The sequence below is a fragment of the Thalia democratica genome, chromosome 4 (assembly GCF_965202585.1).
Source record: "Thalia democratica chromosome 4, ktThaDemo2.hap1.1, whole genome shotgun sequence".
Taxonomy (NCBI): Eukaryota; Metazoa; Chordata; class Thaliacea; order Salpida; family Salpidae; genus Thalia; species Thalia democratica.
In genome coordinates this window covers 52,443,489-52,466,745 of record NC_139168.1, presented here as the reverse complement: position 1 = coordinate 52,466,745, position 23,257 = coordinate 52,443,489, and the positions used below count along the sequence as shown (strand labels likewise).

Sequence of the window (23,257 nt, the reverse complement as noted above, 5' to 3'; positions counted from 1 at the left end):
AAAGCCTAAATTGTTCTCAGATTTAAATGTCTGGTTGTTTGCTTAACTTGAACTATTTTAATTAAGAATAAACAGACTTAAGAAGTTTACGACCCCTAAATCTAGTATATGTTATATACGCTGTTCCAAAAAAAAGTGCATTAGTATGGAACGCAGAGAAATTAACTTAGTTTACCAAAAAATAATGTTTAAAAAAAAAGATGTATGAAAGTGTATAATGAACAAAAACTATTTCAATTTATGTCATAAATATTGTTTAAAATGTTTCTGTACGCACTTAGATACTACATGAAAAAAAAATGTTATAAAATTCTGCTCAAACTAAACTTATTCTAACATAAGTAATAAATAAAAAGTAATTCAAAAAATGAGCATCTGTGTATATTGGTGTGGGTAGGAATTAGTTTAAGTTCAAAAAAAGTTTAAAAAAAAATAAAATTTGTCAACACCAAAATAAACCTTACTTATTACTATGTTTTTTTTTGCGTGTTCACTAAAATATAACCTATAGTGATAAAACATCTATCAGAGAAACATAAGTATATATTACATGTTAGACAAAACACCTATATTGCAAAGAAATGCTATTTTAGTTAATTACTGTGCATTACTTTTGTAAACATGGGATACATTAGTATTTAGTTTATTAACTAAACAGGTTTTATATAAATAACTTGCTAAAATTAAGTAACACTCCTTTTTCAGATCATAAGTTGCTATTGTAAGAAAAAAGTTATTATGAAACTAAAAAAAAGCACTGCTCGAATGCTAATCTATCTTTTTCACATCGTTAAACAAAAAAAGTTAAGATTTTTTGACCTCAACTAAAAAATTGTTTTTTTTTGATCTCAAAGTTTAGTTAATTTTTTTTTTGTTTATTTTATATAAAACAACTAAGTTTGTAAAAAAAAAAAGAAACTTTGAAGTCAAAAAATACAAGTTTTTTAATGTTTTTGTACAGTCTAAACCAAAAATGTAATATTTACAAAGCAAGAAGAATCGTTTAAGATATTTTTTGTCTAAGTTTGATAATAATTGTCAGCTCAATTGATTTTTTACGAAACTTAGTTGAACTTTGAGGTCAAAAAAACAAATTTTTTGATGTTTTTATTCAATCTAAACCAAAAGTGTATTATCTAAAAAGCAAGACGAAATTTTTAATATTTTTATTGTCTAAGTTTGATAAGAATTGTAAGCTCCATTAATTTTTTACAAACTTAGTTGTTTTATATAGAATACACAAGAAAAAATTAAATAAACTTTGAGGTCAAAAAAAAAACATTTTTTAGTTGTTTTAATTCAATCTAAACCAAAAATGTAATATTTACAAAGCAAGACGAATTGTTTAAGATGTTTTTTGTCTAAGTTTGATAATAATTGTAAGCTCAATTGATTTTTTACGAAACTTAGTTGTTTTATATGGAATAAACAAGAAAAAAATTAGTTGAACTTTGAGGTCAAAAAAAAAAATTTTTTTGATGTTTTTATAAAATTTAAACCAGAAATGTAATATCTACAAAGCAAGACGAATCGCTTAAGATGTTTTTTGTCTAAATTGAAAATGAATTGTAAGCTCCATTAATTTTTTACGAAAACTTGTTTATAGCGAATAAGTGTTCAAAAATGAGAATATCTGATTTTGAATTCCTGCAAAACTTCAGCTTACTGATTAATTAACTAAAACTATTTACCGAAAAAAAACTAACTTAAAATACATTCTTGCTCAGCAGGCTACATTTACATGCTTGCGGGCCGCAGATTAACCTTTCGTGTGCCGCAATTTGCAGACCCCAGGTTTAAAATATTAACCTCATCTTAGTTCATAATATAAATAACGATAGGCTTGAAATAAGTTACTTATAACTAAATTCTATAAAAATAAGACCTACAATTAAATTGTATTAAAATAAGATCCAACAACTCTAGCAACCTAAGTTATAAATCATTGTCCTCCACAATAAAAGATACAATCAATTTAGTTGTATGTGACTTCTTCGGCACTTTATGAAGCAACGGTGAACTAAGGAGAAACTACATTTGGTTTTAAAACTTAAAAACAGCAATTAGTTTTAAAACATTAAATTAGCATTTTAATATACAGTTTAAGTAAAAAATACTACTAAGTTGACTTAAATATTCAATTGAATTTTAACAACACGTTTTGTTTTTTAAAAATAAGCGTATGAAAGCATACAAAAATAAAAGTGCGTATGCAAAAAATCTTTAACTATCTATCATTAGGCTTATTTACGATATCTCAATTAAAAGAATAATATTATGTTTTTCTAATATTACTGCTGAAACAGAAAAGCTTTATAAATAATTAAAACTTTAAACTATAGCTGATGTTAATGCACAGGTTGTTTTATAGTTTACACTTAAGCATTCAAAACTAGAAAATTTTCAGAAAAAAGGATTTTTGATTAAATAATTTATTAAGCATCTTTTGGTGTATATAGAAAATAAAAAATAAATCTAAAAAGTAGTAGTAAAGTACATATATAAAAACACACTTTAAGAAATAACTAATTAACATTAACTTGAGGCATTTAAAACTGTAAGCTTTTACTGTACAAAAGTATTTAAAACGAATATTATAGTCAATATACCTTTTTTTGAATATCTTAATTTAAAGTATAAAAACCAAGAATATTACATAACAGTTTGAAAGGTTATAACCAAATTAAAAAAATTAATTTTCATATTAAAACGCATTAGCTTATGTAGAATATGTCTAAAGTGTGTTGGGTGGGCAACTTTTCTAGTCGGTGGGCCAAACTTCTCAAAAAAAAAGCTAGTTGGTCGCGAAATTAAAAAAAAAGTACTTTAAAATAAGAAAAACTTAAAGTATAATAGAAATGAGACAAAAAAATAACTATCACTATTGTGTACTGAAAACCGATTATAGAACACACCTCAAAACATTTGTTACAAAAAAGCTCAACTCTATTATTTTCAATAAGATATTTTAAGATAAAAAATACCCTTCGAGTCAAAAATTTCTATTAGCAGGCCGGATCCGGCCCACGGGCCAATAGTTGCTCACCCTTTAAAACATTATTTCATACCTAAAAACAAAATATAGTTAACTATTTTTTATACAGTTAGAAATTGAAAGTGTAAAAAAGTATTATTTTTATTTATATACTACGACTAAGAAAAAGATTCAAAGGCTGTTTTAAGAAGTTTTACTAATATTGGGTAAGAAGATACAAATGAGTCCCTATTTGTCGATCTGACAAAGTTAACATGATTTTCAATACATCCTCGTAGTATATTCAATCTTGCTCTTTCATTCTGATGATTATCTAACCATTCATTATAATAGTGTATTGACCAATTCATTACCTAAATTTAATATTGTAACTATTATACGAATTTCAATAGTATTAAGTTTTAAATTTCATAACAGTTTGTTTAAACAGGGTTGACACTCTTTGAAACAAAAATTCTAGCCTGAGTTAGCCTTGAAAAGCACTCTCTACTGATAGGTTAAAGAAGATAGATAAAGGTAGAATAGGATGTTGTGATATGTGTGCTGTTGAGTAAAACAATCATCTTATTTCACAAACTGCAGAACAGATATAACATTTTATTAACAGAATATCAAACATAATTTAGATTATATCCAAATAACACTACACAACAGACAGAAGCTAGACTAAAACTACAAGTGATAAAAAAGATTAACACAAACGAACACTAACCAAAATAATTATTGTTTCCAGTAATTTTTTTAACAATACTAAAACCGAATTTATTTTATCACGTACAAAAAAAATAAGTGATAAAATAAAGTAAATACAAACTAAACAGCCACACACAACTCATCAAACTGCAACTGCGCAAAATCAAAATTCAATTGGTATTTCATACACATTCTAAAGGATACTCAACTCCTAACAAAAAACAAGCTTATATATTTATTTTTAAGTTCGTCTACAAAAACTTCAAACATTTTTGTTTTCATAGATGTTTCTAGTTTTAAATAAATTCAATCTTAAATCATAAATTATAAAAAGTATGCAAATTAGGAACAAGCCAGATTTTTAAAAAAATTACAAAAAAGTATTACAAGACAAGAACTGAAAAAAAAATTGTAAATCATTCTTAAATACTTAATTAAAATACAACAAAAAATAATTAGATATAACTAAGTATTTAAGAAAACTAAAAATTATAACACAGTTTTATGGTCAAAAAACTAAGAGATTAAAAAAAAATCAAAATTAGCTCGAGTTTTGAAAAAAAAAAAGAGTTTATCTAAAAATTTCAAGTAGCCTGAATTATACTAGATGCTTGAGTATGTAGCAACCTTGTTACAACCTGTTTTTTGCAAATCACATACACTTTATAATATTAGATTTTGTTACCAGTTTATTTTACTTTTTAATTTTCAAATTTAATTCATTATACACTGAGAAGTTATAATGAATCGAATTAGAAAATAAAAAAGTAAAATAAACTGGTATCAAAATCAAATATCATAAAGTGTATGTGCTTTTTAAAAAACTTATACAATAGAAAATACAAAAAAAAAATTCCGAAGTATGACTATTCTGAAAATCAGAACTAAGACAAACTATAGAAATTTACGAGTTCTTAATTAAAATCTAAAAAAATAAAGTTTATGTACTTGATGTGGGCTTCTTATGTCATGAGGACTTCTGCTAATAATAAATTGTATAGCAGTGCTGTAGTCAACAATTTTCCCTAAATTGTTGCAGTTTGAAATACTTTCGTCTGATTGGAATAATAAAGATTTGAATGATCTAAGCTTCCTGGTTAATGTATTTTTTAGTAAAGTTAGGACTACACTATAGTTTAAAACTTATTACAGCAAGTGTGTTAACACGGGAATTTTTACTTTTTTAAAGCAGATTTAAGGATATTTTTTTGAACAAAAATCTTAAATTATCTTAAAAAACTATGTTTTTACTAATGTCAATAGCTTTTAATAACTTTTATTGCCTACATAAAAAAAGTCTTAATTAGATTTTATTTATTCATGAGCTAAACAAATTTAAAATCATCTAAAATATTAAAACTACAAATACTTTATAATTAACTTCTTTTATATCTAGATGTTTTAATAATATCAAGGAATGGAAAAACTACTGTTTATTTAGCTTAGACATTTTTAAAGTTTGACAAAAGTATACATAACAAAAAAAGTACTTGTAATTAACACCAAAATCAGTAAGTCGTGAGCATAGTGGCAACAGAGCTTGTTCTAGCTCATTTAAATCGGCTGATAATTTCAATTTTCCGACTTCTCCGATTGGTCTAACAAGAGAAGCGTGACGAATAAAAAGTTCAATACATCGACTGCCCAACGGTTGTAAACTGAGATTGGAGTACTATGTTGAAAATTAAATAAATTTACAAAATTAAAAATATACAACTAAGCTTACACCATCAAAACAAAGCTGTCATCATTTATTTGATTGACGTGATCTTTTACAAATCTGTTGATAAAATCTCTGAGTTCTTGAATGTACATAGAAGACAAAACTTTTTCATCCGATTTATTACTGTAAATTTTATTCTTTACAACATTTTTTTAAGTTATTACATAAAGCAGTTCAAGGTAAAAAAAAAATATGTTAAAAAGCTTAAATAGTTTTTAATAAAATTTTATCAGAAAAATATTTAGATGCTTAAAACAAACGAGAGAAGCTTCAAATTGTTTTTTTCAATATTAACTTTATCTGAAATAAAATGTACAAAGTTATAATTCGTTTAAACATATTGTGGTATAAACATTTTTTCATTGATATAAGTGAATAATTATATTTAACATACCTTATTTTATGCTTTTTTTAGCTTTTAATTGGCAAAACTCATCTAGCAAAGTATTTTTAGTATTAACAGTATTATTAAGAATTTTATGATTTTAAATTATGTTTTAGATAGTTAGAGAATTAATCACCATGTCATATAAATTTTCGCAAATACAAAAAAATCTCGCAAACACCAAGTTATCTGATAAAGAACACGTAGATTATACTTAAAAATAGTTCTACATATAAATAACAAATACTCAAAATCATACAGGCTAAAATCATCATCATGCATTGTCATGAGAATTGCTTGAACACTGTCACTTGCTGACTGAATGATTGGTCGTGTGATGGCAAACTTGAGTTGCAAAACACGCTCTATACTTTGTTGTAAAAATGATTTCACTTTTGTTGGCAATTGATGCTGCTCTGATACCTTTAAAATGAGCGCATATATATATATATATATATATATAATTAGAATTAAGTTATTTAACTTAATAGATTAAATTTTTCACACTGAGCCCACCTTGAGGGCTTTATTATTAAAAAGGTTTATTTAAAGATGCAAAACTCAAAGGACTCGAGTTTCGTGACTATACACTCATCAGCCTCAAAACAAGTTTAAAATAAAACACGGCTTATAAAGTACACTACGAAAACATTATAAAAAAAAAAATTATAATCAAAATAACTTTTTCTTAAATAAAACATGTTTCCTTAATAAAACACAATATTAAATAAAACTATTTTAGGTAAGCAAAATAACTTTGATTATACTGTTTCTTTATTTTCGTAATACTTTATAAGCCGTGTTATTTTCATTATATTAATGTATAGTTTTACTATTTGTTAATTAAATGTAAATAAGTTTAAATGATTCTGATTGTAACTAATAGTTTCTGGCTTTTATTACTCTTTTGATTACTTTGATACTAGACGTTTGTAAAATCTTATCTCTTGTTAGCTTTGTACTCAACTGATGAGAATTGATCGAAATGTATCTAGTTAACTGAATTGTGTGTCTTGTTTATTTAATAGTTAAACTAATGGTCAGCAATGTTTCAATATATAACAATAAAATTTAAAACTAGTTATGATAAAACTAAATATTATAAACTTTATAATTTCCAAAAATGTATAATGTCGAAGTCTTTTGAAATCGATCAAGTTAAAGAACTAGTATTTATAAAATGGATACTATTATTATGATTCAGGATTAGAACCACACTTTAAAAAAATAAGTGAAAAGCATAAAATATTTTTATGTACAAATTAAAAGACTAACTGTATTAAGTCCTTTTTGTAGATCGCATAACGAGTTAATTATGCCTATATTTTTTATTTGAGCAACTGTAGGCGGAGCAATTACTTGTCTAGAATCATCTTGCGTTTCTAACTAAATAATTAAATAATGAAGTTAATAAGTATTCTACTTGAAAACAAGAAACATATATACTAAATCGTAGATTGTATTAAAATTAAATATTATAAAGTTATTTGTTTTTTTTAAGGACTTAACTTATTATTTTTGAAATTTGAACAAGCTTGAAAAAATAACTAATTAAGTTTAGAAGTTAGTTTTGCAATAAGTTTTTAAATTACAAATTTCGTTAGGTTAACAGTAATTTTTTAAGTCTAATCAAGATTTCAAAGGACCATATCTAAAAATGCATACGTTAAATTTATGATAAAATTTATTCATAGAAATATAACATTTTACTGTAAAATAATCAAAACTTTAAAAAGTCAGATACTTTTATTTCGAATGGTGAAAGAAGATAAAACTTAAAAAAACAATCTTAAAGAAAGTATGACCAAATTAAATAGAAGGGGAATTACTTGAAAACAAATTAAACAGCTAAAATGTGATTTATAAAATGGGTAAAATGATCCATTTATTCTAAAATTAGCACACTCATAACTACCACGAAAAGTAGTTGTACAAAATTTCTATTTAGAAGTTTTAGAGTCTTTTGTTTTTAATGGTTATTCTTACAATTTGTAAACTAAAATTATTTCTTATAACATTTCTTATAATCTTTACTGAAAATGTTGTTTTTTAAAACCAGCAAAAATTTCTCCTATTGTATTTAAAAAAATTTAAGACATTGTAAATTATTAACATTTTTGAGCTATTCTTTTGTTTTTACCACTCTACAGGGTTTTATAAAACGTATATTTTGGGATAGATAAGGGTAGAAGGATAGAGGTCTACTTTTCCTTGTATAACGCATCATCTTGTTTTATAATTAGAGATTGAGATAAACATTTCATTAACACAACTAAATACTTTAAATTTTATTATTAAACAAAAATTTAAATACATAGTCTATTTTCACTGAGCTTATATAAAGGGCTTTGATAATTTATTGCAAAAAGTAAAGTTCAAAATTAACAGTACATTTGTTTCACATAGTTTAATGCTATAGTCTGCAGCTGTTTAGATTTCAAAAAGTTTTTATAAATATATAGGTTTGTTAAAATATTTATTGAATTAAATTTTAAACTAACTCGTTGTTCACACTGGTTTACATACATTTGTACTGATTTTCCAATATTTTTAGCAACTGAGATTGCAAGGTTGTCATCTACTAATGATATGCTCAACTCACTATAGAAACATAAGTTTTATTAAAACCCAAAAGTTTAGTTGCTTAAAAAGCTTTGAAATAACAAGTGTTTTCATCTAAACTAGCGATTTTTAACCTGGGGTAAATTCCCTTGTTTAGGGAGAAAATTTTTATTTATTACAAATTAAGTAAATTAATGTTTATTTGTTGTTTTTTATTATTTATAAGTTAGTATTTAACTGTAATTTCTTTTAAAGTTATATAAACTTTAAAAATTTTACACTTTTTATATTTAATAAGCTTAAAGTTCAAAAAAATTTGCTTTTTTCCTCAAAATTAAACATTTTTTTGTACATTTAGGGTAAGTTTGGTACCTACCTTCCATGAAAAAATGGGTAAAACATGAAAAAAATGTTAAAAACCGCTAATCTAAACCGAAAACGCTAAGCTTTTTATAAAAATGTTAAACTTTTAAAATAAAAAAAACAGGTCCTTGCTTTGTGATAAAAAATTCTAATTTAAGAATTGTACTCAAGATTCCTAAAAAAATTACTATAGCAAATTAGACGCATTATTTATAAAAATTAACCTTCTAATAATTTTAAGAATACTTTCAATATCTTGAGTAGATGGACTTTTGCTTCTGGTTGAAGAAGTAAACAATAAATTTATAGGATCACACAATCTTGAGTAACATTTCCTTATGTATACATTTTCAAGTTCGTCTAACGACAACATTAGCAAATTACGAGAGCTAAAATTTTATAAAACATTCTAGTAATTTAATATAGTTGAGTAAAACAAAACTTTGGTATGTCTGAAAAATATAGATTCATAAATAGGTTTTTCAGAAAAACACTTATAAACTTTAATATAAAGAAATAACTAAAAATAAAATAATCATTACAGTAGGTGTGAATTAAGTCTTAAAAATAAGTTGATTCAAATATTTTGGAAAAAAAAAAGTTTTAGAACATTTCATTAAACGAATGAATTTGAATGGGCAAAAAAGAAACCGATCATTTCTAACTCGCGTTCATTTCTACCCCGATCAAGGTTTGCGAAAGTTTTTTATTGGTAATATTATGTAAACGAAATAAAGTATAAGTACAACAGTAAATTAATGAAAATATCAAATCTCTAATCTATTTAAATCAAAACTTTAAATCTAAACCATAACATTTAATCCACCTTACCCAAACAGATTACACACAAAATTTTAAAAAAGTTTTACTAATTACAACTTTATAATCCTTTGCTAACACATTGTGTTGGTCAGATGTTTTAGTTAGCTCGTGATTACTTGCTCGAGTATGACCACTAACATCCAAAGCCATTTCAGCCTATTGTGAACGTTTAGCGAGCTTAGTAACCATCTTAGAGAGGCTCGCGGATGATAAAGGCTTGAGTCTCTTGCTACTAGAACTCATAGTCGGTAATATAATCTTCTAATGCTGTTAAAGCACGCTTTAACTTCAGGAATTCAGCTCCATACGAGAACCGATGATCGCATTGCACATTATGTACTTCATTTTCACAATTTATAAAAGTTGGATTGTTAAATATAAATTGTATCTACTATTAGTTATGGCTTATATTTCAGTAAATAAATACACATAGACCTTGCACGTCTGAGAGCAAAGCAAAGTCTGAAGATTATGACAATACACAATCTTATCTTTGCTGATGTTGCTGCATTCGTGACTAACTCTGCCCAAGACCTGCTGACACTAATAAGCCAGTTTTCATCACATGCTCAGATTTAGGCCTTACAATAAGTCTCAAAAAAACAAATAATTTAAGTCAAGGAACAGATATTCCACCATCAATCACGATCATTGACAAGGATATCGAAAATGTATAAAACATTGTATACCTCGGCTCAAATGTTGCGTCAAACTCATCATTGGATACAGAAGTCAATAATCGTATAGGTAAGGCCTAAGGCACTTTCGCTCGTTTGACTGCAAGAGTTTGGAATAAACAAAAGTTAAGCATTTGCACAAAGGCTAATGTTTATTGCTCCTGTGTATGCAGTACTCTGATATACTTAAGCGAAATATAAACGTTGTCTAGCGTGCAAAAGAAGAAAATCAATACCTTCAATCTTCGATGCCTTCGTCAAATCTGAAAAAATAACATGGCAACAAAAGATCACCTACGAGAAAGGGTTGAGACGTACTAGTCTTACCACCATATACTTTACCATCAGTCAGCGCAGGCTTCGCTGGCTTGGTTATGTTTTAAGGATGGGTGAAAAACTAAAACCATGTTGTATGGCGACTTGGCCGTTTAAAAACGCAACCGAGGTCGCCCAAAATTACGTTTTAAGGACGTATGCAAGCGCGACCTAACAAGCTTAAACACTGATGAGTGTGAGTGGCTTGCAAATTACCGCACCAAATGGCGATCTACTGTACACAAAAGGCTGAAAGAAAGGGAAAAACAATACTTTAAGAAAGCGAAGCAGACGAAGAGATGAGAAGCAAATAAATCTAATTATACTTTCTTAATTTAACTATGTGTATTTGATTTCATTATTTATATTTACTATTTGTTCGTTTTGTTTATTACATCATATTTATTTTATCGTTTTTCTTCTTCTATGCACAACACGCACAGCTGATTTCGGTTGGTATCGGGCCTATTATGTTATATATTGCTTTTACATTACTTAAATTCGAATATTTTTAGTTATTGAACATGGCTAGTTTACAAGTATTAATTTCATCATGAAAAGATAACGCTCTTAGCATTGGTAGCATTAAACTGTTACAAGACATAAAGCAATACATATTTATAGTTAAATGACAAATTAAAATAAAATGTTGGGTTAAGTAATTAAAATAACGTGGTAAACTTCAATAATTTTTACGAGTAAAATCTTTAACTTTTTTATTATCATATTAGAGGCGTGCAAATATCTATTTAAAAACAGCACAATTTACAAAAAATTTATGTCTAAAACAAAAAGTGCTACTCATTTACATCTTGTAACTTTAACTTTCATAATTTTAATAATTAGTTAAAACAACAAGCAATTCTATTTCTAACGTTTCCTATACAAAAGTTAAAAAAATTTAAAATGACCGAGTTTAAAGTGATCGAGTTTAATTTGATTAGTTAAAAAAATAATAATTACGCTAAGATACAAAAAGTTACTGAATTTAAAGTAAAGTAAATGTTTAGTACTTGAGTTTTTGAGTAAAAATTACGTCAAAATACTCAAAACTATAACAGTCTTGTTGATAATTTAAGTGTATTTTTGAGCAAAGTATTCTGACCTAATTGTTATTCAAAAACTTAACTACAATGTCATCAAAACCAAAAATAGATATGTTTGCAAAGCTGCTGCAATTAAATCCATCCTTATTGTAGTACCCATAAAAATTCCTACCGCTTAACAACTACATACTTTACTTCATATTTCAGTAACTTTTTGGATCTTGAAGTGAGTAATTTTGCTTATTATTTTGTATCTTACTTTACTTTTGTTGTAACTTAGATTTAAAATTTATTAAAAATTTCAAGCTAATGGATTGTTTTTACAGATCCTAGCAAAGCGAGTTCGCTGTAACATATAACAAAAAAAAATTTCACAGCTCTTTTCTTTATTGAACTACCATATGTTTCTCTGTTTTAAACAAGTTAACACAGTTCAGTGGAGTTCTGTAAAAATTCAAGATATAATTTATGAATATGTATATTTATCTACTGAAATTAAGCCATAAGTAATAGTAGATACAATTTATTTTTAACAATCCAACTTTTATAAATTGTGAAAATGGAGTACATAAATGAAAGTGAAAATATATAAATTCAATTAATAAATTTAAACTAAGGTACTATGAAATGCTGTATATTTATTATCTAACATTATACTATTTATAGGTCTAAATTAAATGTTCAAAAATATAGGTTTAATCGTTTGCTAACAAAAAATCTTAGTGAAATAACTTCACTGGAATCTAAATAAAAACAAATTGTACAGTAATCTTCCTTTATTGTACCAACATATGTTGTTTTGTTGTGTATTTTAGTTTACATTACTTATTTTAGACTTAATAATTACAAATATTATAGAGTTTTATAACAGTCGGATTTAAATTAAGTATTTTACCTATTAATATTAACTATTATCTGTAGAAATTATTTTATTTTAATGAAAACATGTATACACCTACTTTATTCTATGCTTCTATTCTTTCATTACAGTAATTATTTTTTACAGAACCCAGTTGAAGTGTGTTGATTCGTTAATTACTGTACAATTTGTTTTTATTTAAATCTAAATTAAAAATATTCAAAATTTCATGCTAAAAATTTTTTAATAGAGATCCTATCGAAGCATTAAAATTGAGTAATCGATAAACATCAATTAATAATTTTATAAATTCAATTAATAAATTTAAACTTAAAATAATCAATCTAAACTAAACAACTATGAAATTCTTCATGTTTATTATTAAAACACTTAGCATTCCAATAGTACTTTAGTTTAAGTTTATTAATTCAAATAAAAATTTGTTAATTAAATTAAAAAGTTTATTAATTAATGCTTATTTGTTTACTCCAATTTCACAATTTATAACAGTCGGATTGTATAACAAATACTGTATCTAATAATAATAACTATAATCATTATGGTTTATATCTTATTAAATACACTAAATCAATTTTTTATCTTATATTATTTTATCCTTACAGTACTTATTTTTACAGAACTCTGTGGAACTGTACCAACTTCTTTAGAACAGAGAAACATGTGTTAGTTGATCAAACAAAAGTACTGTGCAAATTGTTTTTAATATTCCTCAAGTATAAATTTGCTAGTTGCATTATGTACTTAAGTTTGAATTTTGTTTTGATTTATTTTTGTTATTATAAAAACAAACAAAAAAATTGAAAGACTGTAAAAAAAATAAATAGAAACTATTTTATTACTATGATACTTTATTTTATTTTCATGCAAAAAAAAGACTTAAGATGAAAATTCATATCAAAATAAGTTGATAGAAAACAACTTATATCACAAGAAGGTAACAAATGTAGTTATCAGGTCTTATAAAAATATTAATACTTTTAAATACTCAATTAAAAGTTAAACAAAAATACCATTTAATAAATTGTTTGTGATTTGCAAATATAATTTTCGTCATGTTTATATACAATTCTAATCGTTTTTTATTTTCTGTGTCTTTGTAAAATTAAACATACAATGTATGTTATAATAAGTTAATAAATATGTTACAGTTTTTTAAGGAAACTTATATAAATAATATCTTACTTGAACTTTAATTTTTCATCAGCTACACTTTTACTAATACCTTCATTAAAATACTTTTTCGCTTTAGTTTCATAAGTCTGAAATAAGAAAAATTTACTTCAAATTCCATTTATAGTGTATAACGAAAATTAACAACAAACTTTTTTTAAATTTAATCTATTAGCATTTTTTTTTAAACAGGTTGCCCTTTTACTCAGACTGACTTGGGTTAGTCTGATATTTTTTTAAATCAGTATGGCTCTAGTTAAGTCATGTGACTTTAAAGCTATTTTATTATTCTTTTTTATTTTATCTTTATCATTTAAAATTTCAAGCATAGTAAATAAAAATACAACTATTTATAATTCTGAAAACAAAATAAGTACAGTATAAGTAGCTAAAAACTAAAACTTACCTTTTACAAGACTAAAAAAGATTTTTTTTTAGAAGGCACTTATTAGTATCAAAACTTCAATCACGTAAAACTGTTGTGATAAAAACGAAAAAAACGTTTTCTAACAATATTAGGTATTTACTTTAAAATACTAAGTCGTATTGAGAATTCTAGACACAAAAAAGAATAGAAAACCTTTGCTACTAGAAAAATTTCTGCAATTTTCAGACCTAACAAAGCTCTAAGAAACCAAAAATTATAGAATTTCCAACTCTAGTTATGAAAAGGCTAAAGTTAAAAATCTTCGTTGAAAGCTTTGAAGAACTATACTCTACAGTCTACAACAAAGCATTGCGATCTATTAATGGGTCTAAATAAAACTAACTGACCAGTTTATGGAGGTTAAACTTTTTAACAAGGTGTTAATTAACAAGTAGAAAAATACTGTACATTGTTTTACGATGAAACAAAAAATACTTTAAATTAAACATTAATTTTAATTTAAGTATACCAAAACTAACATCAATCAATGATTCATGTGGCTCGATTTTAGACCACAAGTCAATAAACAGTGATAAAAGTTTTGGAAATTCTTCTTCTAACAGACTACTTGCTGTAAATTAAAAGCTTAATTTTATAAAACTTATAACTAAAATACTTCTTAAATATTTCTACTGATAGATGAAACTTTATTATTATTAAAAATAATTATTACTAAAAAATTAACTCAATCCTGTAGTATTCAAATTTTTTCTGAGAAATTCGCATAAGTTCCTCCATACGACTTGTAATAAGTTTTCATCTTTACTCTTTTCAAAAACATAATTAATACTTTAATATAACAAGTAACAAATTATTTATTCAATTATAATAATTAATAAAATAAATTTTTATCTTTATTTTACCCTGATCAAATATTTAAACCAGATATTGAACCAATATAGTCTAACGGATCCCAGTACATACTTATTTTAATTTATAACTTTTTAGAAATTATAATTATTAAATATATAGCCAAAATTACTTACCCACACTATAAAATATGCAAAAAATTAAAAATAAAAATACATAAATAAAAACAAAAACCTTATCCAATTTTTCAGCGAATAAACTATGTGAAACAGGATCACGCTTTTTCATCAAAACTTTTTGAAGGTGAAAGAGCTAAAAATTATTAACAAGTAAATTCTGAAGAAAAGGAATATATATTCATAACGATAAATACAAGGTCTTTATCTCTTATATCTAAGGTTTCTTTCAAATACAAATAAAAAATTGCACACCAAAATCCAAGTTGTACAACAAAAAAAAACTATTTAGTGTTCTGGGTTACAAGAATTAGTCTTAGTTTTTATTTACTAAGCGTCAAATCTATATATTATATAATAAGTACTTAGTGGTTAAAGTAAAATGTTTTTATTTTTTAAGTGGTGTGTAACATTCATTAAAAAAACAATCTAAAAACGTTTAAATTATTAAGAATATTAGATTACTAGTACGTTTGTTAAAACAAATCAGAGCGAAACGAGTTCGTTGGAATATAAAAATACCAATAGTTTGGAAATAGTTGCTTTATTGAGCTCACTTTCATTTCTCTGTTTTAAACGACCAACACTTTTCCACGGAAATTTGAAAAAATTAAGTATTTCAAAGATTAGAAGATAAAACGAAGAAGTTTGTATGCATATTCTAAATATAAGGTACTAGTCAGGGGTTGGCAAACTGCGGTCCACTTATTTTTTTAATGGAATGCGGTCCGCAAAAAAAATTCTGCAGCCTGCGAGCATTTAAATGTGGCCCGCTTAGCTAAATACATTTTAAGTTAAAAATTTTCGGTAATTTGGTTTAATTTGATGAATTTCGTTTTAAGTCCCTGTATAATATTTCAAAAGAATTTTAAAAATTTACTGCTTTGGCTTATAAATGTGAAAAAACAGATTAGCATTCGAGCAGTGTTTTTTTTTCTCAGTTTCGTAAATTAACTTTCTTCTTACAATAGCAACTTATGATACTTGGATTCAGTTATGTAAACAATACCTATTTAGTTAATAAACTAGATGAAAATTGTTTCCATTGAGTACAAAAGGAATGCACAGTATTAAACTAAAATATTATTTTTTACAATTTAAGTTTTTTTACATGTAATTTATGGGTACGGGTACTTTTGCACGAGGGGACACTTTTGCACGGCGACTCTTTTGCACGAGCGTCACTTTAGCACGAAGGAACAATTTTGCACGAAGGGTCATTTTTGCACGAGAGTAAAACAAATATATACATAATTTATTAGAAAATAAGATTTTAAAAATACTGGTACACATGTTTCATAAGACTAAACACCTTAATCATCAGCTAGTTAAATTTAAAATAAAAAGCACTTTGCTAAACAAACATAGATGCAAAAGTTATACAAAAAAAAAAAAAACAGTATGACGTAATATTGTGCATTACAAAAATTCAGTACAAAAATCGATCTACCATCTAACTTTCAAACAACTAAAATTAACAAAAACAACAGTTAAGTGACTATAAAAAACTTCTGAATTAATCGTATTTTAAGAGGATCTTTTTCGTATGTCAACAAGACGATATAAATTCATTCCTCTTATTTAAACAACCTTCCTTTTTTAACGCATACATAACGTCTGTCGATTCTTTTAAGCACAGCCTACAAACAGGGTTATTACCATCTGCTATTGGCTGCGCTCTTTTTATAACCTGCCAAGTTAATTTAAAATCAATGTTTTTGCGCTTTATAATCGAAAGCTCTAATACTTCGAAAGCTCAGTTTCATTTTCGTATACACCACCTTTAAAAGATTTTTTATGGTTAGCATACCGAAATCTGAACTGAGTGGAGCATAAGCCGATGTAGAACTTCTTTTCAAGGTCAGAGTTAACTGTTGCCTTATAAATAATGTTCTCTGAACGGCAATTGCCCCCCTTCAAATCATATTTACAACTACCAGCGCAATTACACTGATTTTTGATTAAATTACTTTTGTTTAAAATCCTTTGATTGTGTGACTTGGTTAATTTCTCCAAATTCGCCATACATGAATAACTGAAGCGCATATTATGTTTCATGTATGGCGAATTTGGAGAGATTAACCAAGTCACACAATCAAAGGATTTTAATCAAAAGTAATTTAATCAAAAATCAGTGTAATTGCGCTGGTGGCTGTAAATATGATTTGAAGGGGGGCAATTGCCGTTCAGAGAACATTATTTACAAGGCAACAGTTAAGTCTGACCTTGAAAAGAAGTTCTACATCGGCTTATGCTCTACTCAGTTCAGATTTCGGTATGCTAACCATAAAAAATCTTTTAAAGGTGGTGTATACGAAAATGAAACTGAGCTTTCGAAGTATGTTTGCGGCCTAAAGCGCAAAAACATTGATTTTAAATTAACTTGGAAGGTTATAAAAAGAGCGCAGCCAATAGCAGATGGTAATAACCCTGTTTGTAGGCTGTGCTTAAAAGAATCAACAGCCGTTATATATGTGTTAAAAAAGAAAGGTTGTTTAAATAAAAGGAGTGAATTCATATCGTCTTGTCGACATATGAAAAAGCTCCTCTTAAAATACAATTAATTTTGAAGTATTTTAAGGTTTTTTTTTAGTTGTTTGAAAGTTAGATGGTAGATCGATTTTTGTAATGCACAATATTACGTCATACTGTTTTTTGTTTTTTTGAATAATTTTTGCATCTATGTTTAGTAAAGTGCTTTTTATTTTAAATTTAACTGGCTGATGATTAAGGCGTCTAGTCTTATGAAACATGTGTACCAGTATTTTTAAAATCTTATTTTTCTAATAAACTATTTAAAAGCCCTTCAAGCGGGCTCAGTAAAAGGTGTTCAAGTTTAAATAATAACCTTATTTTATATATAGTATATATATATATATACCACAAATGTTTTTGTGTTAAAAGTTTATTCCGACAAACGGAACAATGAGAATAAAAACACATGAGCCTAACATAAGTTTAAGTGGGTCTTACCATACCGGTCAAATTGACCCATGTTTTTCATAAAATTCAGGTTTGGCCATCACAACTCAGAGCAATATTTTATTTACTAAACGTGATATTAACAATGTACAAACAATAGTAGGGAAAAGTAAGTTAAATCTGACACATAAAGACAACTTACTAAACACTGGCATAAGTTGTAAAGACCTTCGAGTCACTCACACAGATAATACCATGGCTAGCTTTATGCATGATACCCATAATGATTATAGTCCATGTACAATTAATATTAATACTAAAATAAGTCACACTGAAAATTACAGTCAACAAGCCATAGTGGGTCAGTTTCAGCGTGGCATCAAAGTTATTCAAGCATGCATAATATGAGTGGGTATAATAACATAACTAATTTCCACACTTAGGTACTAAGGTCTGTTTACCCTACCAAGTGTCCAGTGAGGTATGAAACAGTAGTCAAGTAATAATCTCAGACAACTTAGCATCTGCAACAACTGAGCAAGAATTACAGATGGTTGAGTCATACGAGCTAAACGTCTCAGAGAGTTAAAGTTACAACAAAGGAAAACAACTTTGTTGTCAATGAACAAAGAAGCACATGAACTTGAGCTTGACATGCAAGCCAGTTGCAGAGATCCTATACAGCAGACCTATTCTCGCAGAACTAAAATAATCAATGGGTCAGAGAATGCCAGGGGTGAATATAATCATATTTACAATAACTCAATGAGGACAACTTCTAAGCCTGACCCAAATTTCAATAACATTGTTGACTTTAACTTGCCAGGGGGTGGTTATAGAGGATTCACATTAAGCAATAGGACCTCTGAACTTAAATCTATTATTAAGATAGACATTACCGCTAACCCTAGAGATGAAATAAGCTATTTTGAAGATATGTGCCCAAGCCTTGAAATTTTTGACTCTCAATTGCGCAACCAAATGTTGACTAAAAGTCTGGCTTCATAAAGATATAAGAAATTATTACACAACTGTCGAGTATGGGAGACGTTGTAACAAGAGTCTTATTGATTACTTGTCAAATAGGGATGGTCAGCTTGGTAAGGTTCTTCTGCCTAGACCTTATTTCAACACTCTAAACGGCCAAGCTTTGGAACTGGAAGTCACAAAGTGGGAATTAAGTCTTTGAAGTACTTATTTTAGAACTTAATGGAAGTGTGTCACTAGTTTAAAACAGAGAAACGTACGTCATTTCAATAAAGCAAGTACTTTGCGAATTGTTGTTAATACTAAACAAACTGAAAAATATTTTAGACTAGTTTTCAAAACTTATTAAAACGTGAACTAAACATGTTTATATGCATGCAGCCTTATTACAACTAATAAAAAAGGTATTGGTTTTTATAAGTATATTAAAAACTACAATTAAAATCAGCTAAAAACTGAAAAGAGAATGTAACCATTTGAGCAATCATATAAGGTTTAGAAAAGTTATATACTTTAATGTTCAAAAAAAATTACCTCCAAAAATTTAGTCAATATTTGGTCAGACAAAATTTCGAGATTGTTCCACAGGTTTTGCCTGTAAACTTCAGAACTTGCACTTGGAAATCCTGAAATTTTTCCTGGCCCTGAAACTAATAAAAGAATAAACTTAAAATTATTCCCACTGCTATTTTTAGGGGTGCACGACTATTCAAATTCTGACAACTCAATTCTTAAAATTCAAATTTGGTCAATTAAAACTCTAACTACTCTTAGTTATTTTGAATTATTTCTTTTTATTTTTCTCACGATTGTTATTTTATTAATTAAACCTAAGTGTACATTTCTTATTTCTATTCGAACTAAATAAATTTTTTGATATATGATTAAAACTTAACTTACTAAAATAAGGCAATTTATAATTTTTTTTTCAGTTTTTTTACCACTAAAATCTTATTAATTTTATTTATTACATGAGCTTTTTTTTATTTAAATTATGTTTTGAGATGCGGCTCTTGAATTTTTCTTAAAGTTTTTAAATTATCAGAACTTTAATATCCGTACGTATACAAATAGTCATGTAATCAGTTTTAGTATTATGTACTTTTTGCTAAAATTAAAAAAGTTTAAATGAATTTTGGAACAATTTATTGCATAAGTAAGAAAACTGTATGAATTAGAGTCCACAATACATAAAAGCTTAATCATCGAAATTTTATTCAACGATTGTTACTTTAAAGCAGGGCGCTCTGTTAAAAAAATTAATATGAACTTAACAAATGACTTGAAGCACATAAAATAAGATTATTCTCTCAAAAACATACCAATAGCATGTAGACCAGGGTCATAAACGTTTTTAATAGTAATTTTAAAACTTATACTAGATATCGTAGAAAAAATTAGGATATTTAGGGTGCCACAAACCATAAAAGGGGGAGCCACATTTGAAACTTACACTAGAAATTCTGGAGTTTATGATGAAGAGCAAAAAAATGGTCTTAAGCAGTTTTTATGGTAATTTTTTGAGAAATCTCGTTGGAGGGGGCCATAGCTTTTTTAATTACTGTAAAGGGGACCCTTTTAAGGAAGGCTGATGTAGACTAACATATAAGCGAAAAAATATATCAGAAATTATACAAATTTATTTCAAATCTACGTTTCAAAGCTTATTGTTATAAGAAGATATACTGATATATGAAAAGAACTAACTTCCATGCGCCCATATTTTATATCTAGTTATTTCTAACTTATTTATTGTTGTAATTTTTTTTTTGTTATACCACTCTAAGTTTTATCTAATATTATTGTCAGTTTATTTATAAGTATTGTTTTGTTTTAACGAGTGTTTTTGCTTAATTTTATTTTCCAATTAATTAATTTAACTTATATTTACTAAAGTACATAAATACAATGACTAATTTATAAATAAATAACTATTTTTCACTACATGATCTTAATATATATATATATGTGTGCTTCGTGTTGTTTTTTTGTTACTTAAAAAGCTCTGAAGATCCTTTAGGAGAAACAGTGTCAGTTAAAGTATCAATCGTTGAAAAAAAAAATTGAGAAAAATTTATTGTAAATTTTTTTAATCATTAAAAAAATATTTTCTTGAAGAGGTTTATTTAAATTTTCATACAATACTTTCATCTTGTAGAAGCAAGTACAAATATATTTCAGTTTTGACCAGATCTAACGGAGTACTATAATTTAAACTTCCCTGGCGCATTGAAATCTCTAAACCTATGTAAGACAGTTGGTATCTTGTTTTTTGTAGGGACTATAGAAATATGAATGTGCTCTTCTTGACGTGTTTTGACTTACATTATACTTTCAAAACTTTAATTTTTTGACGCTGAAAAAAAGAGACTGCTGGTATAGTCCGAGAGTACTCTGTTGCATTTCGGTCAATTTCATTGATTTCGATAAAGGAAACTATATCAAAAGATGACTTAGACAAGAGTCCTATGAGCTAAGAACTTCCTTTTGATGTCATCATCACCTAAACCTGCAAGCATCATGTCTTTTATTGCTTTTTTGTGTAACTTGTCGCATTTCTTTTTTCACATCACATTAACTAAATTTAGTAAAATTTCTAATTTCTGATTTTCTGCGAACACAGGTTGCAAAAAATCTAAACGGTTCATTGTGGCCTTGGTTCAGTCTTATAAGTTCTGCTCTTTTGACTCCAATTGCAAGTTTTATGACTGCTGTTTACTCCCATCATTTAGCCACATGTCCTTCGGGCTTAGCGATCAATCTAGGACAGGGGTCAGCAGAAACTTGGTGGTTACGGGCTGAATTTAGAAGTTAGAAATATTTGTGATCCGCAGTAAATTAACGTTTCGAAAGTATAATGTAAGTCAAAACACGTCAAGAAGAGCACATTCATATTTCTATAGTCCCTACAAAAAACAAGATACCAATTGTCTTACATAGGTTTAGAGATTTCAATGCGCCAGGGAAGTTTAAATTATAGTACTCCGTTAGATCTGGTCAAAACTGAAATATATTTGTACTTATGTTATGCTTGTTGCTGATGAGCGAGATGGTGATACTGATAATCCTAAACGCTTGCTGCTGGATCTTTTATCTCTGTTTTGATAATTATTACTAATAAGCAGGAGGGATTTAGCGTGGAATTTTAAAAATTAAAATGTTTGGAATTTATTCAAATTGTGCTTTGTTGTAATTTTGTTTTCTAAATGTTTATTTACAATTTAAAATAAGTTATTAACTAAGTATACTTAGTAACTTAATATACTTGGTACTAATAGACATAGTAACTAAATAAGTTTTTATAGTTTAAGTATGCTTGAATTTTGTTAATGTTTCCCTAATTCATTGTTTCTTAGTAATTGTCTTTGTTTTAATCGTTCCAATTCTCTCTCGATGAATATTAGTTTTTAAGCTAAATAAGCGAGAGGGGTTTTATAATTATGTAACATGTAGCTCGTTTTAAGGTAATTGCTTTTATACTCGTTTTCGATTCAGATTTTTCATTGTTAGCAAACGAAAATGCTATCCTACAAAGTTGTTTTTTTATATATTTAGTAAATATTAAACTAAAAAAGATTAAAAACGATTGCTATAAAACTGTATAAAATATATAGAAAAAAATTTTATGTTGTTTTAGTTTGTTAATTAAAAGAATCCATAAAACTCCCCAGCTTTGATTTCCTATTCATCAAAGACCGAAATTCTCTTAACAGTAAAAAGCTCCTGACAGACTAATTAAATTGCAAAGAATAAATTGTAAAAAATAGTCTGTTATCCACTATGGCTCTAATTAACTTTACGAACTTAAAGAATAAAACTTATAAGCTTTAAAAGGATGACTTGAAAAATATAGTATTAGGCCCTTTTTAATCAAAACTCTTTTTAAAAGCTATAATTTTAAAAAACCATGTAACATAAAAATTTTAAAGTATACCATATCTTTTGACAATGACAGACTAGAGCTATGTATAGCAATTAAAAAAAAAAAGGATTTACATCTAATATGATTTAAAACTTTAAAGCTGAGACCAAATAACAAAATAATTTAAAGATTTCATTTAATCTAATAGTATTATTTATGTCATCTTTTTTTCAGCAGTAAATTACTATTTTTTATAAAGAGGTACAAACATCAATAATTTATTTTTTAATATTGACCCTTTTTCTTAAAATATTGATCAGTGTTTTATAACAAAACTAATAAACAAACTTACTTTTTATCAATTTCATATCTTAAAAAGCAAAACATCATTATATAAACACGAAATTTATGAAGGCTGACAACTGTTCATTTATTATTTTTG

General features: G+C 26.6%; 1 protein-coding gene across 2 annotated transcripts in view; it reads right to left on the bottom strand.

Moving 5' to 3' along the window:
• Positions 1 to 2,372: 2,372 nt before the first annotated feature.
• The window catches only part of LOC145835221 (conserved oligomeric Golgi complex subunit 5-like), a 51,058-nt gene continuing 30,173 nt past the window's right edge, over positions 2,373 to 23,257 (bottom strand). The window contains exons 8-20 of one of the 2 annotated variants that reach the window (XM_082942781.1): positions 19,488 to 19,603; positions 15,103 to 15,180; positions 14,744 to 14,825; positions 14,538 to 14,629; positions 13,644 to 13,720; positions 8,946 to 9,110; positions 8,298 to 8,397; positions 7,072 to 7,182; positions 6,056 to 6,219; positions 5,415 to 5,534; positions 5,179 to 5,346; positions 4,637 to 4,781; positions 2,373 to 3,348 (exon numbers count right to left, since the gene is read on the bottom strand). In XM_082942781.1, the coding sequence (XP_082798907.1) occupies positions 3,154 to 3,348; positions 4,637 to 4,781; positions 5,179 to 5,346; positions 5,415 to 5,534; positions 6,056 to 6,219; positions 7,072 to 7,182; positions 8,298 to 8,397; positions 8,946 to 9,110; positions 13,644 to 13,720; positions 14,538 to 14,629; positions 14,744 to 14,825; positions 15,103 to 15,180; positions 19,488 to 19,603 (1,613 nt within the window). In that variant the 3' untranslated portion in view covers positions 2,373 to 3,153. Of the gene's footprint in view, positions 3,349 to 4,636; positions 4,782 to 5,178; positions 5,347 to 5,414; positions 5,535 to 6,055; positions 6,220 to 7,071; positions 7,183 to 8,297; positions 8,398 to 8,945; positions 9,111 to 13,643; positions 13,721 to 14,537; positions 14,630 to 14,743; positions 14,826 to 15,102; positions 15,181 to 19,487; positions 19,604 to 23,257 lie in introns of those variants that run through there. The other variant, XM_082942782.1, reaches the window with a different exon arrangement.